We start from the raw sequence: 19,071 nt of genomic DNA, 5'->3' as shown, positions 1-19,071 counted from the left end.
AAATTAACTGTTTACAAGACTCACCTGCATTGAATCAGACTTGTTTCAGCTTGACATTTAAAGCCACTGTCACCTTGTAATTTATCACTATTTAACTTTAAATAAAAACATTAATTTTGGAGAACAGTTACATCAAACTTGCCTTCTCATAGAGGAAGTAATCCACAGACCTGCCTTTCTACATTGTAGATATTCACATGTCATTATTACTACTGTTTTTTTAAAAAAGGTACACAAGTCCTTCTAACAATCCACAGAGAACATAATTCTAAACAGACTTCACAGCAGAAATAAACCATTCCAAATATATTGAAGTTCCAAGATTGTTACAGTACTAAACAAGCAAGAAAATCTGTAACATTTTCTGACTTACTACACTGCTGTGATTTGCTTTCACATCAAATAAATTGGATTCAGTGACACCTGAATTTTAAAATTTCAAATATGCTTTATCCACGCTTGCCACAAAACATACAAAAAGAACTGCTGACACTAGGGATCCACCTGTCTTACAGTACTGGCTAGAAAGTGCTATATTGCGGCATAAGAATCCAAAATCTAAAACTTTTGCAGAAGGTCATAATGAACAGGCTCAACTACTGCAGGCAACAGCAACTTCATAATTTTTTAAAGTCAAATCATAGCACAGACGTGCACAAATGAACCTTCATAGATGATATGCATAGTACTTGCTGATTTTGTGGAAAAGTGAACAAACAAACAAAAAGATAAGCATCATTAACACACAGCCAGGTCCGTAGTAACACCCTTTTTTGTTTTTCTGCTGAAGGCCACTTTACATGTCACTAAAATTCAGTCATAATTAAATGCTTCCAGACCATAAAAAACATACCACTCCAGAGAATTGTCTATTTGTTATCCTGGATCTACAAGTTTACAAATCCTACAGCGTAACTCTCATGTCCTACAGAGTTTCCACTAAAAAAACAAACAAACAAACAAACAAACAAACAAAACCCCCAAACTTAAAGCTGCCACTATTTCTGTCTGGATCTTTGAAAGTCATAAAAGGACAAGGAGACAAGGACTTTGTTTTTGCCTATGAATAACAGATGCCTAGAATGAAGGGTGGGTTTAGTTGGCCACAACAGCTACTGGGAAGGCAACAACTACTGCCAGCAAACATTTTCTTTGCTTCCAATAGCTGCAGTGCAGCTCTCTGATGCAAAGCATAGCCAGAATTGTATAAAAAAAAAAAAAAAGTAGTATTTCCTCCTTTATTCCTCTGCTCTCTGTTTACTCACACCTCTCCTAGTACACTTTCCCTCAAGGCTGACCTTAGCTCCAGATGTTAGGATCTCTTGCCCTTGTGAAAGCAGATGATCCAGGGAGTTTTGTACAAGTTCTGGTTATGGAGACGCATGCAAGAGATTCTCCCCTTGCACAGACTGTGAAAGAAGATGATAGCATGCCCTCACCTAGCAGTCATCTTTAAAGCTGAAATTACAGTCACAGTGCCCTTGTTTCACTAGTCATCTAATGAAAGTTTAAAATATAAAGCCATCTACCATTGGTATTCCTATGTGGCTTTCTCCTGTTTTCAAAAATGTTTAAAACTATGTGATGTCCAATCTATTTAAACGTTCTAGCAAAATTATACACATAACCTTCCCTTTTAAACTTGTTAATTTGGTTCATGTAAACAAAAAATTCACCACCACCAAATGAAGATTTCCCCACCTTTTCCACTGGCAGATAACAACAGTAGTGCCTGCTATGCTTACTTGCTTTTTCTTCAGTTTAAGGATTTGCTGTTCAACTTTTGCAATTTCACGATCTACACGGTCCATGCTCTGTATCAATTCTTCCTTTGACAGCTTTGAAGGTGAAGCATTTTGGTCCTCCCCACAAGGCTGACCAGAAATTGGAGAAGATGGTCCCTCATGCTTTCCTCCAAAAGTCGGGTCCTTTCACGGGGACAGAAGCCGGGGGGAGATTGAGAGAAATCAGCCATATTAATAACACGCGAATGAGTAACCACACTAGCATAAATGAACGACAAAGAATTTGCAGTTATCTCTATCTCTGTTGAGGAGCTACCTAAGTTTAATATTTCAGTTTATTAATGCTCTGAATATTTTAGAATTAACTGACAGCCTGTTTACGATACCATTATTTCAAAGGTCACCTTCAAAATTAACAGCACACTTCAACCTTGAAATCGAAACAAGATCATAACATCTCCCTTTTAAAAATGTATCTTCATAAATACAAACAGTATCTTTTATTTTTAAAGGAAGGGTTACTTGAGAGCCAACCCTCAACACTCAACACACTGACGAGGATATTCCTGAAGATAACCACGGCCAGCCTGATAAAGTACATCTGGAGTTGGTTGCAGTTATAAATATTAAAGTTCTCTTGAACTTAACATGACTTAAGAGAGGAGAGATCACGATTCATCTGTCTTTGATTTTTGTACTTTTTTTTGTCTGTTTCCAAACAATGTATTTCAACATGCCCTATGTTCTAAAATCAGCTCTGTTGTACCTTGTCTTTGTTTATGTCCTCAGACCAAAAATTCAGTTACATGCAAGCATGCTAACATTGCACGCCTTAGCTTGGTTTCTCCAGCTCCCTTTGATCTTATCTTTGCTATGCAACACAGCAAGTTATTAAGAAATCACATGCTATCATAATTTTACTTTACTTCACAGACAGTTTATTCACATGATAAAAGGAATGGTAGAGAGAAGGCAAGACAATTAATAAATTCTAAAAAATCTGGTGCCTATTAGCCTTTGAATTCATATGGTGACATTTTTCTTTAAATGATGTTTGTTTATGTCCTCAGACCAAAAATTCAGTTACCTACAAGCCTGTTAACATTGCTTACCTTCAGAAGTCACACCCGCTACACATCACCTTTTTGGTGTGTGAGTCTGTGTGCTTGTGTGTGTGCATGAGAGAAGATATTAAATATTAATTTAAGACATATTTATTGGCTCTATACAAATTGCTGTAACCAATATTCAGTATCTACAACAGAAAATATCCACACCAAACTAGAATGCCATAGATTTACCCAAAGTGAGACAGTGACAAACAGAGTTATGTAAATACGCAGATTCATTTCAAATGCTTAAAAGGGAGAGGGGGCAGAGAGGAGTACTTTGACGATTCAGTACAAACATTCATTACAGAAAAAATGGACCTGCATGCATTTGCCACCAGCTTTCAGCTGAAAAGCAGAAATTTGTCCTGTACTGTATGAGAATAATTTTGCAACTGAGATTTTAATGACTTAAGAGCGTAGTGGCAACTCAGAACTCCAGTCTCTTTTTAAGTGTTTGAGGTAGGCTTATCTTCTCGCTCTTTTTATAAAAGAGTAACACTGATTAATGACCACAGTTTGTGATAATGTGCAAAATTAAATTTCTGTGATTAAAGAATGAAACTAAACAAATAAAAAAATTACCTGATAGAAAATAATTGATTAGCTCACCACATATAACATCATAACAGAAAATGACTTTACCTTCTTAATATCCGCAGACCTCAATCCTTCCTGCAGAGGATGTACTAAAGGCAGGACAGTAGCTGCACTGACACGCTGAAAATGGGAATCAGAGACTTGTTCAAGACGTGGTCGCTTAGATTCCAGTGAATCATGATCTGTCTGAGATGGACCTGGATGAAATTGCTGTTCATATCCAGTTCTCCTTTCCTGAGGCCTAATATACAGAAGAGATAAACTATTAAAATATACATTTTACATACAAGAAAACTATTTGGTGTTCCTCAATCCTTTTCAAATACACAAAACACGCAATTCAGTGAAGCTCCTTCTAAATAATAAGACAGGCAAATGTTTTTAAGTTAAATTTCAAAAATACAACAGTTAAAATCCAATGAAAAAGATAAAGTTAACTCAAATCTTAAAAGACACTGTTTAAATGCATACCTACCATTACAAACCCTTAAAGAAACTTACCACTGCTGCAATGATACTGTTCACATCAAAGCTTTGATTCAAATTATAAACAAAAACAATCCATGAGATACAGTACTCTATTCCACTGAACATAGATGGCCACAACAGCTCCATTATTTCATTTCTGCAGTCAAATACTTTTTAAAGACACACAGAACACTTGAAATGAGTCATGAGTCTATTCAAAACTTGATCTCTGCTAAAATGCTACTATATGACAGAAACAGTCATTGATTCAATCCATGAGTCATTTAAATGACTCCTCCTTCTCAGAAAAAAAATGTAAAAGAACAGTATCACTAGCTTCCTTACAGTGCAAAGCACAGCATGTCCATAGAAGAGCCTCATATGCTTCAGCATCTTCCTATGAAGTGCCACTGAAGAGATGACAGTAGTTTCCTGTATTTTGCCAGAACTACTGAATAAGCTTTTACAAATTTACAATGGGAGGGGGATTTACTTCTGCTATAAACTGAAATTTTGAGAACTCTAAAAGCTACTATGAGTCTCAGCACTAAAACAGAGCTTTACAGACATTTTAGTGACACAAGATGAAGGCAATATGCAAGCTCCAGTTTCCACTATCATCAACTTATTTCTGGGAATATTCTAATGAGACTTTAAGCTAGACCAGTATTTACATAACATTCATCACTGGTATTTATTCAGACCTAGATACCTCAGTTATAGCCAAAATAAACTGCTAGCAGTAATTCAGCAACATAAAGTTGCTCCTAGTAGATATACTTACTAAGAGTCCAAGAAAAAAAAAAAAAAAAAAAAGTTGTTACAAGCAATAACATTTGGTTACGACTGTAGATGAGCATACTAACATGCTAAAGAATTGAGGTGCAGAGATCATACAGTAACCTCTCTCCTGAACAGCAGCATATTCTTGCTAACTTACTACAACCCAGTTAATCTTATTCTGATCAGTAGTGGGTTTTTAATTTATAAATTCTGTTTTCAAAGTACATCCAATATTCTTCAGGAATATAGTCAAATGAATGCTTAATGCCGTCTGAAAACTATCTCGAACCTATGAACCTTACAGTAATATTAATGTACGTTTGATCATCAATATCCACCATGAAGTAATCTGTTTGACTGAGAAGTAAGACATTACCAATCTGAAACCGACCTACAACATATGATTCACCGTAGTTGTCCACTATACTTGTCCCCAGTTGCCCTACTGGACTCAGACCAGTTGCAGTTACTTACACAGACACAGGAATGCTATACGAGATTGACGAGAAGGGTATTTAGAACAAATGATATGAAGCTGTCAAGTGTCTCGCCAAAAGTAGCACACAGTCTGATGTAGTTCTCTGTGCCTAGAAGTCCATTTCATGCCACATTTCAGTGTTTTACAACTCTTATAACTCAAATACCCAGTTAGCTCTGTTGTTTCTTACTTGCCCAGCCACACAGATACCATCTGTTGAATAATCTAGGAAATATGACAGGTAATATTCACACTGTAACAACTGCTGCTCTCATTGCTTCCACTCGGCAAGATTAAATTATCCAAAGGCACAAACTTCACACACTTTTAGATCAAACTGCATTAAGAAGTTTGCAATATGCACGTAGCTTCTCAGAAGCTTAGTGACAGCGTTGTTAGGAGAGGTGTGGGAAAAGTGAAGCAGACTGTCACTTCCTGTCTGTGAAACAAACATATTAGTTAAGCCAAAGGGACTGAGGAATTACACAACAGCTACAACACTCAAACGCGGAGACTGACACTGTTACAACAGAGCACCGATTAATAAAGTCAAGTACTTAGGCAAAAACTGTGAAACTCAAAACCCTTTCTATTCAAAAGTTAAAACTAACTTTACAGAAAGCACAGACTCACATAACACTGCCGTTCATATACTTCAAAAACAGCATCCTCACCTGTCAGCGCCCGGGTGAAATTCAGAAAGCAAGGAAGGCCTGCGCCGAAGTTGCTGCTGCTGTTGCTGCTGCTGCTGCAAGAGCTGGGTTGCTTGACTGACTTCCAGGTGAGACGAACGATAATCGGGAACTGCAAATTCCTAAAGGAAACACACTTCTGATGTCAACAAGAACAAAGGTACAGAAGACAGGATCAAAAGCGTTATTTCCAAAGATACTAAATACAAATCAAGACCAGATCACCAAAGCCTTATTCCAGCTAAAAAAAATAAAGTTTGTAAATGGCATTACTAAGTTTTAAATGAACTTTAAAGAGACTAAATATCTATATGCTAAGAATTCCACCTAGCTTATCAACAACTAACAAAACGCAAACGAGTCAGCAGCAGAAGAATATCCTTTAAAATCAATTCTGCACATCCAACTCTGAAGTGGTAAACTGAGAATATATTTCAGCAACCCTGAGGCAATTCCTTCTGTTACCATCTCAAGACATTTTTATATCATACACTATTAATTAGGACTAAGAGTCAGACAAGGCCAAGCTGCACAGGGCTCTGAGCAACCTGATCTGGTTGGAGATGTCCCCGCTCCTTGCGAGGGGGTTGGACTGGGTGGTCTTTAAAGGTTCCTTCCAACCCAAACCATTCTGTGATTCCATGATTCTAAGACACATCTTCTGACTGATACAATTTATAATCAAAGTGAGGTACAAGACAAATTACTATATATACAAGTCTTTGACCACTTGCTTTTAAAAATTATACGCAGCTCCACAAGACATGCAATAGGTCACTATCCATAAGATTTCATTTTTACAAATTACCTAAAAATAAAAATGGAGCAAGCGAAAAAGCTCCAAATCTTGAATCTCCTTTTGCAAACATGTAAGTAGAACAAAACATCTAAAGTATCTGTATCAGGAGGAGAATTTCATTAAAATGAGGGAAACCTGAGCTGCTCTAAAGCCAACAGTCAGTCCTCCACAGCCTATCGCACCATAGAGAGCACAGGATGGCAGAATAAACGCTCAGCAGAAATGACCAAGTAGGAGATTCTTAGAAATCCATTGCCCTAATTCTGGCTAGCAGAACACATCTGGCTGGAAGCAGTAGTACAACTGCTTTAGAAAAAAAATCAGAGTGTATCACAAGTTTTTACATTTCAGACTCATGTTCTCCACCTTGTACACAGATTTTGTCAAGCACCACATTCAGCTTATAGAGAATCTAGCCCAATACTCCTTACATAGAAGAAGGAAAGACGGCTATGAGTTCACTTCTTATGCTCCTAGGCCTAACAGGAGATTAATTCCCCACAAAAATTTAGTATCCACAAATGCCCCAAAAGCTCCGTCTCTCAAAGAATTTGTTACACCTAGAGCACTGCATTCATATTAAATGTATACTAACTGTAGACAAGTTATCTGCCACACTTAGTTGGCTAAATTTAGTATGATGACTAAACATTAACAAATTAAACCAAAACTATAACAAGTTTATGAACACAATCCCTAGTGAATTTATTTAAGCTATGCAAAACAAATTATAAAACCAGGAAGTTTATAGTAATTCCATGTGATAAAGATAAGGAATTATAAAACTCAGTTTTCTGTCAAAAAACAAGTAAAAAAGCAGATATATATATATATATATAATCTTGAAGAAGTAAAATGCAGTGCTTCCAGAGAAAAAAAAAAAAAAACAAACAAAAAAAAGGAAAACAAAACAAACCACCCCACAATTATTTACCTAAGCAATACCAGCAGCAGTTCTCCTCAGCAAGCAAAACACTTCCCTTGCCACTTTGAGCATGTCTTTACATTTGATTTTTCAACATTAAAAAAAGTAGAGGAAGTAAGAATCAAGAAGACTCAACCTACTGAGAAGACAAGACTCTCAATATTCAGTCTTTAAGACAGGACAACTTCTAAACAAGTGCTCTGACAGTTTGAGTAGATTTACAAATATGAAACAATAGGAAATATCGACAAGCTGTAGAGTTTTATGTAGGACATCTTCACAGTTTTATAGAGCATTTTTTAATATTAGTCTACAGAAAAAGAAAGAAGGAGTAAAAAAAAAGAAAAGAAAAAACCAAACAGGCAAAAACTTTTAAAATCCAAAATTGTAGTCAATGGTAGCCAGAGCATTTAATAATTTCAGCTACAGCACTGCAGAAAGGAAAAATTGAACAGGTAATTATATCCTTTCAAGGCAATACTTCAGAAGGAACCAAGAAGCAGTACACAGCTACAGATTATACTTCCCAGAAGTTACAACATCATCAGACCATCATTTGAAGTCACTACGTATTTGAATAAGCAGACCCATCAGCCCTAAAGCAAGAGCCAAACTCCAAAGGCACAAACAACATTGTTAGACAGATTTTCCAAGTCAAGTTTTAACTCGGCATGTTCGTCTGCAAATCAACTCTTTTAAAACGTTAATGACTTTTATTACATTGGTTTAAAAAAAAAAAAAAAAATTCCTATTTGGCACAGCAAACACCCGAATTACGCTCTTACTAAATTTGTAGCCTTCGGTCTCCTTACCTGCTGGTGTCGGGTGCTAGGGAAGGTGTACTGGACAGAGTGAGTAGGATAACGACTCTGTTCTGTGCTGAATGCTCCTTGGTTAGGAGGGTAGCCTGAACTTGACATTATCAGAGAAGAAGTCTTCACAAAGCTGTGAGATCAAGACCAGCAAGCAATCATGTTTCTAGGAAACCGCCTAAAGGAAAAAAGATCACTGATAAGCACTGAAGTACCAGATGTACTCACAATACATTACAGCCATAGTCACCTAAGCAAAACAACCATTACCAGTAAAAGCTTTTTCCTGATGTATTTATTTAATAGGTTACTCTAGTCTGAAACATGTTAACAGGTCTTAAATGGGCTCAGAATGAGACATGTCAGCATTGTCTACACAAAGATTTGAGGATTATATTGTCTGAATACATCATTTTACCAGTTACCAGCTGAATTAGGACGATTTTAGAAGAAAAGTAGGTCACTCTAAATAGATGTTAAAGATGCTATAATAGTCTATAGATGGACACTTTATTTACAGTAAATTTCTTTATCATAACATGAAATTCACTTTCATTTCTTCTAGAGTTTTTGGATTCTATGAAGTGTTTCTTACTTTCAGATTCAGGTAGTCTTAGGGCTGCTTTACTGAATTCCACCTACAGTTCATTACACCACAGTGTAGTAGTCAGGCCCTAAAATACTATTACTGTCTAACAGCAGGTTGACAAAGTAGTTAGTAAAAAAGGCAGCCACAAACAAAAAAAACCCACAGCACTATTTCAATTGACAGCATAGTTTTTCTAATATGGGATGCCAGAAACTGAATATACTACAAAGCTTTAAAACAATCCTGCTTAGCTGACATTCAATGACTACTTTGTCTCTATTGTATTCTCCAGCGACAGATTTATAGCGAACATTGAAATGCATACAGACCTAGGGAAGATTTTAAATACTGAAAAAACCCAGACAAGTTCACTAACAAAGCCCGAGCACCAGTGAAGCTGTGTATAGTTTCAGCTGTGCTCATCAGTGCTTTGAGCAGGTAAATTATGACTCCATGCAAAAAAGCAGGACATACGTATTTTCAAACACAAGAGATCTCTCTCTGATAGCTCAAAAGACAGAATCCTTGGAGCCTATGTATTAAATACAGAATTCTATCAGACCTACAGCAATTCTCAACCTCTGGTCCAGAGGTCTAGCAGACGTATCAGACCTGCAAATAAAGTAACTGTTGATCCCTGCCTAGATGGCTTCATTTCAAAGCGCATTAACCTGCAGCCTTTCACAAACTTCGCGTGTAAAGTTATACTTCTGAACTGCATTTTCCATTAACAGTCAATGGACAAAATCAGCTCAGGAAACGATCAGACACAGCAAGCTACACAAACAGATTTTAAAGTTTACCTGACATATTTTATCATTCCTGTTCTGGTTGGGGTTTTTTCCCCACCTCTTCATCAAAGAGAGTTTTACACGTTGGACTATCAGAATAATGAAACAAATTTAAATTTCTCTCTTAAACCTGATTTTCAGATATGAAAAATTAAAGAAAAACCTACAGCTTCTCTTTCAAAGCAATACTACAAATCACTAGTTGTGTGCTTTATAGTACCTATACATCTATTATAGTGGTTATGATTCATATCCAAGTGACAAGTTCTAACATAGAATTCTTCTCCATTAACATTTATTATACTTCATCATTCATACTACATTCATTAGAGTACATCTTTACCGACTACATGATGGGGTAGGTCTGAGTCATACACTTTCCATTTGATTAAGAAACAGCATCAGAAAGCAAGCAGTTTTAGCTAATATACACTGTAATAGTTGCAGGCTATAGTACCTGAACACTCAAATGCATTCCTAAGTCCAAGCTACAGCAAAAAGAAAACTTTTGATTTTTTCTTTCTCAACTTCCGTGAAAATCCATGTAAAACTATAGCATATAGCTAACTGTCAGCTCAATCAAACATTTACTAATGTGATAACTACTCCCATCACAGGCTGGTGAACATTTATTATTAAATGAACAACTGGCTCCACGGTAGAAGGATGTTCAAACAATTTAAAATTACAAGAGTACAGTTTGATGAGCTGACGCCCTAACTTGTGCTACTTCACCAGCTTTGCATCTCCCGTGCAGTTTTCATAAATATGCAGAAGATGACTAACTGGACTTTTATTTATATGTATGCCTGCTACACTTTAAAAACTTCAGCGAGGAATAAAGACAGTAATGCTGGATTTGATTAAAGCTCCTTTAGCTCAATACGCTGTGACTGACAGTGGCCTGCAGCGGGCATTTAGGGAGCATATACCAGTAATTTCCCAACAAACTATCCGGCCTTCTAGTGGCTCCCCGAGACACTGGTTGTGGCTCAGGGATTCCTCGAGTCAGAGCCTTTCTGTTTAAGATTTCTTAATGGCTTTCTCTTCCATTGGTTTGTCCAGCGGTTTTCTGAACTAGTATGAACTCTCAGCATTCACAACTGCTTATTGAAAGAACTTCTACAGTTTACTGGCATTTTTCATGAGAAACAACCAGCTTTTGTTCACTCTGGACCTGCTACCTTCCTTTGATATCTCTAGTTTTGGCACTGGAACAGACCAAACATCTATTTCCTATTCTTTTTTCCCTTGTTGCACACATGATTCTGTAGACTTCTATTATATCCCTTCAGTCTTATCTTTTCCATGCTGAAGAATCCTAATCTATTTGGCTGTTGCTTGTCAATCACTTCCAAACCTTCTTTAGTTCTGTGATACCTATTCTGGGGCACAGGAAGCCAGAAATGCACAAGAGATTCTAGGAAAGTATCGATAAACACTCATCAGGTTCTTATTCTCTTCCCTGACATGCCAACAACAGTCAGGAAAATCTGAATCTGCAAACGCAGAGGGGATCAGAAGAGCAGCCACTTAAAAATCACACACGATCACACATGAATATAGCCCAACTACTGCATGATTCAAGATCCTTTCTAGTTTCTCTCTGGCAACTTACATCTTCTCCTTATTTTCTCAATACTGTCAAACTCGCAAGTTGATCATTAACCCAGGTGCTGAAAGTTCAATCCACACTCACTTTGTACGATGCTATAAAGGCTATTTCTCCATTCACAGATTGTTAGGTTCGTGTTAAGATTGTTGGTCTTGAAATTTTCATTGATATAATAATCTTTCACAACCAACAGCAATGAGAGGTCCTGACCGTCTCTCCAAATTCTGTACTAGAACTGGAAAGATGAGAGGGCAGAAAGGGACACGGCACACAAGCATGAATGTCCTTCATCCATCCAACCACATTAACTCAAATCCCCCATCTCATAACCTACAAGTTTTACATAATACATATGAAAACATTCAGTCTAATGGCCTTCCTAGTAGAGAACTGCAAGTATGATCATGTTTGTAGCACCATAATAAAAATTTTTAAAAGTGAAACAAAGAAAAGCTGCCAACAGAGCAAGGCAATAGAAACAGCATTGCAGGTATAATTGTGGTGAATAAGAGCAGTGCAAAGTGAAGAGAGGAGGAAAAAAAAAAAAAAAAAGTTATCAACGGTAGGAGTGCATTCCTCTTCCTCCCTAAGGGAACTGACACAACAGTAGGAAGAGTTAAGGGTGGTAACAGCAAAGGAAAAATACATGGTTACATATTGACAACTACAAGGTGGGGAGGGAACAAAAGGACAAGGATTCTGTGCAGGATATAATTTCTTTCAACAAAAAAAAAAAAAAAATCAACACCGTAGTACAACACCACATAAGATGGCACCGAAGTACAATGTTTCCTCCATCTAAGTCTCCTTTTCTTGTTACAAACATTTAGATGTGCCTGCAGACTTTCCTAATTTGACCTCTCTACATACCCTGCAGACCCCGTCTTATCTCCCAGCCTCCTATAATATGAACTTGTTCTCACACTCTGCCGTGTTGGGGGGTGGGTGTTGTGCCAATATTTGCCTACAGAATCATCAGCAATATTACGCTCATCTTTCCCTGTCTCACTACCTTAATTCTGCAATTGTGGATGTAAGCACTTGACTAACTCTTATTTCTCGGCAGGCAACCTTATGACCCTTCATCTAAAAGCATCTGCATCTCTCCACAGCGTCTGTTCGCATGTATTTAGTGAACACAGATTATTCTTCATCTATCCATTTCTTGATCAGTGAGGGCAATGCCAGCTTCCTGCTGTAACCTCTGCAAGTTCCATATGATCAGATTATGTTTGAATACGGCAGTCTTTTAGCATAAAATTGTAACTCTGTCTATAGACGGTAAACAATCTCATCCAGGCTTTCCTCACTGCTGTATCCTTCTGTTAGTCGTGACAAACTTTGTCTTGTTCCACTGAAATTCAGTCAGAAGCCTCCTTTAAAGCTCCTCACTATTAACTCTCTCTGCCTCTCAATCCTTCCACTGTTCCCTCTTCTCTGCCAGAACAGAGGCTGCTCATCTTCATTTTCAGCACCCTTGACAAATTATAATGCAACAAATCAAATTCCAACTCTACTCAGTCAATGACAACAAGATTTTATTTTTCAGACAAGTATTTTCATACCTTCTCATGCTATTATGCACATTTCAGAGGCTTCTCACATAAATATTTACAGGAACTGTTACAGACTTCGGAATTATGACTTAAACATCTCACAAAGATAAAGTTAGGTCGTGAATACTTTCATATAGCTCCCAGTCTGTCTGGCAACTTGTCTGTCTCACTGAACACTGTCAATTAGAAGGGCCAGAAATAAATATTTATTGTCTCGTACTTCAGAACCCAGTTCATTCTGCTGAAGTGTCCCACTTCACCAACGTTCCCAGAATCCGTGGCAAAACATGTAAGGGATGGGGAAACCCAGTAGCGTCAAATGGATAATAATAATTAAAAAAAAATAAATTAAAAATTACAAGAGAAGTAGGAGCAAAGAGTCAAAAAAACCAGTTAAGCCTGAAGATACTCAGTTGAGAAAAAGCAGTGACAGGAGTAACAGTTTCAGGAACTGTCAAGAGATTCTCAGCACTGTGTTAATTTGAGCTTCTCGGGCAAGGAAATTATTTAGCAATGTTTATTTCTAAAGGCATGACGATATTTTTCTCTTTGTCCAGGTGAAACTACTGAACGGATCCGAGTCAGACTTCCCCTTAAAAGCTACTGTTCACATTTACATTTGTCCTATGTGGAGAACTTTGAGTAAGTTACAAATAGTTTAGAACCGGATATTACAATAGCATCAGTCATAGCCTAATTTCAGATTTGTCTCTACGAGGCAATACTAATTTGAATAATCTCTCTTGATCTCCAGATCTCAAAATGCTGCAGAAAGAAGCAGAAGTACACACTATCTTCACCAGACATGTGGGAAAATGAGCCACAGAAAGGTTAAAAAAAAAAAAAAAAAAAAAAAAAAAAATCTATCAAAGACTACCCAGGAAATAGTCAATGACTGAATCAGAACTAAGATTCAAGTCTTGCTGCACTTTAAGCAGGCAAAAACTAGCACTGCCCGAGACAAGCGGTTCTCCACTTGGGAAAATACAGCAGGTTAAAAACTGTGACTATTTTTAGCAGGCCAGTTCCCCAAAACTGTTTAACGCATGGCCACACAAATGTTTACGCCAGCAGAAGGGAAGGGGTCAAGAGGCCAGAAGGACAGCGGAGTCACCTACTCGCTGTTTGCGGAACCACGGCCTCGCTTGCTGTGTTCCCTGTCCCTTACTCTCATCTTCCCCCTCCACGGATAAAAGACCAGTCTCATGGGCAGACTCAATTTTTCTTCACATATATGAAACAAGCTAACACTGTTGCACTTAGAGTAATTTTCACGCCATCTCAAAGTACTTAACCAACATTTGCTAATTAAATTTCACATCTTTTGGGGCATTTTCCTCATCCCGTTTTTGAGCAAACTAAGTGCGATATGAAGAGTGCAAAGAATTAGACTACAGTCATACAAGGCTTAAACAGTGTTGTGGGATTTTGTTTTTAAATCAGTAGCCTTAGTAAACTGAGCTCTGATGTAACTAACCTATGGTAGAACAAGGAAGGCTCTGCCTTACAAAGGGGATCTACAATGAATCACAAAATTAATTCAGGGATATTTATTCAAAGTTTACTCTGTTGAGAAAATGAAGTGTGAAGGGACTGTTTCAGCAGTGGTTAGAATTATTCACAAGTATTGTTATCATGCTTTGGATAAAGCCTTTCTTTCTGCGATATCACTTTATAAAAAGGTAATGAAACAATCTCATGGAAAAAAATAACCAAAAAGAGGCCCTATTTAAGGATCCACCTATTACACCACAACAACTAGATTTCATGAGTCACAGAACTGTGTCTGTACCTTCAAGACACAATGCTCCAACTCACATACAATAACAGAACATCTCAAGTTGAGAGTCAGATAAGTAAAATGCTTCAAGTATATTGTTGGATTTGCAAAACAAATCTTCCTAGTAGTATTTTTATTTTGTCAGTCATAAACCTGTTCAAACACTCAAGCAAAAACATCAAATTTGCATCCTGGGGATACGCCACACACAAGAAGATACTAACATATACATTTCAGACACTTCTAAAAACAGCTTAATGGGTTCAACCTCTACATAAAAAGTTACTTATTCAAACTAATAGACATAGCAAAAGGCTACGTACTACCATCTAAAACTCCAAAGCTCAGAATATGAATGGTACCATTACAAGCTAGGACTGACTTAGCAGTCTAGAAGTCTTAACTAAAAAAGCACTAGACACTTCAAGAGCACTTATCAGTCCTTCTGTCACTGCCTTAACATCCAATTATCAGCATAGTCATACGACAGTTATCCAGAAAAACAATGAAAAAAATATAGTGACAAGAGAAATTTGGGTTCAAACTGATCTATATTAACCTTTCAAGTCTCATTACACAAAGTTCTGCAAAGTACTGTGGAATGGGATGGGATGGTAAGTTAGAAAATTAGCTCTAGGATCACCAGACGGGACATTCCTAAAAGACAAAGAGTTTTCATGCAAGAACCTACCAGAAAAACTGATGCCTGAGCAAATTTAAGATAATTTTGTGCTTTAAAACAAGAATTGAAGGAAGTGTATTCCAGCTACAACATCCAAGCTTACACGCATGCTTGCAAGTATGAAAATCTGTTGGGCATATCCCCCAAAAGATGAAAGATTATTTGTATGCTACAAACAACAAATGTTTATAGGTCACCATTGGAATTAAGGACAAATTAAGTAGCGGTTATTTAAATACATTCCAGAATACTGCACTTCCCGTTTTTACAGAACACGGACACCATCCTCAAAGCTGAGGACCTCTTCCACACTTTCTTTATTTTTGCACTCAGTTTCACGTTGCAGAATACTCTGAAGCTTGTAGTCAAAGCATAAGGTCATATGCTATTAGAATGAATAGAAACAACAAACATACCTTCTCCAAGTTGAGAAAAATAACTGCTGAATTTTCCATGACAATTCCACATGTGTAAATGCCTTTTCGTCTTCTGTGATAGACATTTAAAATACACATAAATTCCTGAGAACTTTAATCTCACATAGTTGTACTCCCTTTACTCACAAGGTTATTGACAGAAAAAATTGCTATTTCTGTCTCTGCTAGAAATACAGTTAGAAAAATAATAACATCCGTAAGGCTGTGTTTTACTAGCAACACTAAATAACATTCTCTCCATTAATTATCAGCATCATATGAATCAAGCCATAAACACAGCAATGGGAGTATTTGAAAAAAAGATGCTGATAAAAGCCCATACACCTGATTTTGATCCATCTAACATCCTGAAATTTCCACTAGCATACGATATCGTCTTATTTCTGAATGTCCCAAGCATTAATTCACAATTATGCTACACAGTGTCTGACTCATTCCACATGACACAGAAGCATGGTAAACTTTAATTTAGCCAATTACGGAAGTGACAGAAGTCAAGGAGCATTACAGCAGTCAATTCAAAATGTCACATTCGTTCTGTACTAGCATGACTTTTTTATCTGCATCAAGATAGCTAAAAAAATTAAAATAGGATTTTATACTTCAAATTTTAATAGAAAAAGATTTTCCATTAAGAGACTGACAACTCCATAAAGTACTTAAGTAATAGCTTTTGGAGCGTTAAATATTAAATAAGTATTAGAAGAGTACTTAAATTTTTTTTTCGGCTGTCATTCCTAGAAATGAATATTGGTTGCATACTTGCATATACATTTACAACCCAACTGTTGCCAAATCATTGTTATACTCCATCTTTAAATATCAGTTTCGCTCTCTCCTGCTAGGAAACTACAAATGCAAATAGAATTTGTGCTCTACCAAAATGAGGTCGATCAAATTCAGCTGACAAGATACTCTTCTCCAAGAAATTCTATTTTAATCTCTCCTGTAATTTATGAGCTTAAAGAAAAGTTGTTCATACATGATATCAAGACCCAGGCTATACAAAACGCTGCTATATTATATGGGGGATCACAGCAGGAAAAATTAAGACTACATTAACATCTTGGGAAGTTTCTAATCACCTATCTACATGCCTCACAAGGGGGAAAAAAAAAAAAAAAAAAAAAAAAAGAAGCGCTGAGCACATACATTTCAAATAAGAGTATGTATTTTCAGCATCTGCTTACCAGTTAACATGCTAACACACCGGGGGTACAGAGAATCCCTGAGGGAGGAAACTTCCTCTTCAAAGTCTTATTAAGGAATAGCACTTACTGTTTCTGAAGGAACCTACCCAGCTCTCTTCTGCCAAGGAGGGTCACAATAACACCAAAACCATCCCAAAGATGTAGGTGGAAATCCTCCATTCAAAAATGGAAATGAAGGATGTAGAGATTTCCATGACTAAAACTACTACTGAGCAATTATTTAAACCAAGGAAGAGTACAAACCTTACAAGTTTTTTTGTTGTTGTTGTTTTAAAAGTATATTGTAGAAAAGTAGACAGTTTGTATTCTAAGGACTTTTAAAACATATTTTCATTTTCCTAGCAACATCAGATTCTCGTTCCTGATTGCCCCAAATGCAATAGCATGCAGTTAACGTACAGCACATAAAATTTTCATGAGCCAAAGACCAGAAACCAAATCTACAGAATTGAATGTCCAAAGCAAATCCTACAAAGTCCAAACACTGCACAGATAAGGTCTTGCATTCACAAGGGGAGATAGCTTTTTTTTCTGAGATAATGTCAGCAGTTCCCAAATCCCAGACATCTACCTAACCACTTTTGAAGGACTCCATCCCTGCCACAGGGGTAATTCAACTGGTTATGAAACACCAACTGAGGCATTCAAACTTCACCCACAAAACTATAAAGTTAAACAGAAAGCAACCCAGGCACCCTCCAGTGTACCAGTCTGTAGCTTACAAGAGGTTCAAGAGATGCTCCACAAATAGTGGTGATAAGAACTACAACAACCTTCCCCAGCAAGTCATCCTCACTCATGAGTCAGTGCCCAGCAGCTCACTGAGGCTTACTTGTACTCACTTATTTCCTCCCATTTCACCTATGATTCAGAAATCACAGAATCATAGAATAGTTCAGGTTGGAAGGGACCTTTAAAGGTCATCTAGTCCAGCCCCCGGCAAGGAGCAAGGAAATCTTCTTCTAGATTAAGTTGCTCAGAGCCCTGTCCAACCCGGGCCTGAATATTTCCAGGGATGGGGCATCACAACGATGTCAAACTTCATATATATCATACACTATGCATAAAATATTATTTCAAAACAACAATTTTCGCTTTTCCATCTTGGACTGAAAGCACTGGCACTTTAAAAACAGCTGCTGTACGTGAATTTATTCCTCCACTGTTAACCCATATGTAGATAAAATTGCTTTTAACTTCACCTAACATGCAAGAAATTACATGGTCGCAGTTTTAAGTTTCCAGCTTCTTCTTGTTGCTCATTCATTATCAAACACATACCTGTAGTGGCAGTTTAAAATTTTAAAGTAGTTTTGGCTTGGAAAAGGAACTATAACTTGACTAATCCATACTGACTATACCCATTGCTCCACAAACTACAACATATTATAAGAGAAACTACACACTACAAAGAGGGCTTCAGGACAACCTAACTATCAGCCTCATCACTCTCCTTAGTTGACTGGGTTGAGATAAAATCAAGTTTAGATTTTAGCTAAAAATATAATAAGTTTTAAATAGTGTACAGTAGAAAAAAATAGTTCTTAAGAGCAATGCCTAAGTCTACTCAGATACTCCACGGGAAATGCACCAGGGCCTTCCGGAAACAAAGTTTATTGTTACTACATTTATGATCAAGTTTGAGACGTTCTTGTTCCCAGGGAATGTAACAATATATAAAATATAACTCCTAACTGAGGTTCACGCAACAGCCTCTAGGTCACAGAAAGAGGCAAAGACTGGAAGAGATCTCGAACTATGAACGGTGTAAGTAAGCTCTTATATCTGTGAAAAAAAAAAAAAAAACAAACCAGAACTTTCAAGATTCTGGATATGTGTAAGTCTGATTCTTGAGACCGCAGTGAAACACCAGCACCTATAGAAATAATGGCTATAATGGAACAGTTAAGTGGCCACATTTATTAAGAAAGATTTTGGGAATAACATTCCAAGAAAGCTTAACCCTGAAATTACACTGATCATATGGGAGAACTCCAAC

At 37.1% G+C, this 19,071-nt stretch overlaps 1 protein-coding gene across 5 annotated transcripts in view; it reads right to left on the bottom strand.

The window, feature by feature from the left end:
- NCOR1 (nuclear receptor corepressor 1) overlaps nucleotides 1-19,071 on the bottom strand; it is a 72,731-nt gene that overhangs the window by 49,632 nt on the left and 4,028 nt on the right. For all 5 annotated transcript variants that reach the window (XM_086763240.1, XM_086763243.1, XM_086763244.1 and 2 more), the window contains 4 exons: nucleotides 8,412-8,589; nucleotides 5,858-5,997; nucleotides 3,500-3,695; nucleotides 1,746-1,928 (listed from right to left, as the gene is read on the bottom strand). In XM_086763240.1, the coding sequence (XP_086619366.1) occupies nucleotides 1,746-1,928; nucleotides 3,500-3,695; nucleotides 5,858-5,997; nucleotides 8,412-8,519 (627 nt within the window). In that variant the 5' untranslated portion in view covers nucleotides 8,520-8,589. The remainder of the gene's footprint in view (nucleotides 1-1,745; nucleotides 1,929-3,499; nucleotides 3,696-5,857; nucleotides 5,998-8,411; nucleotides 8,590-19,071) is intronic.

This window comes from Chlamydotis macqueenii, chromosome 19, assembly GCF_036417535.1.
Source record: "Chlamydotis macqueenii isolate bChlMac1 chromosome 19, bChlMac1.mat, whole genome shotgun sequence".
NCBI lineage: Eukaryota > Metazoa > Chordata > Aves > Otidiformes > Otididae > Chlamydotis > Chlamydotis macqueenii.
The sequence above is the reverse complement of the archived record's forward strand: the minus strand, read 5'-3'. Positions and strand labels throughout refer to the sequence as shown.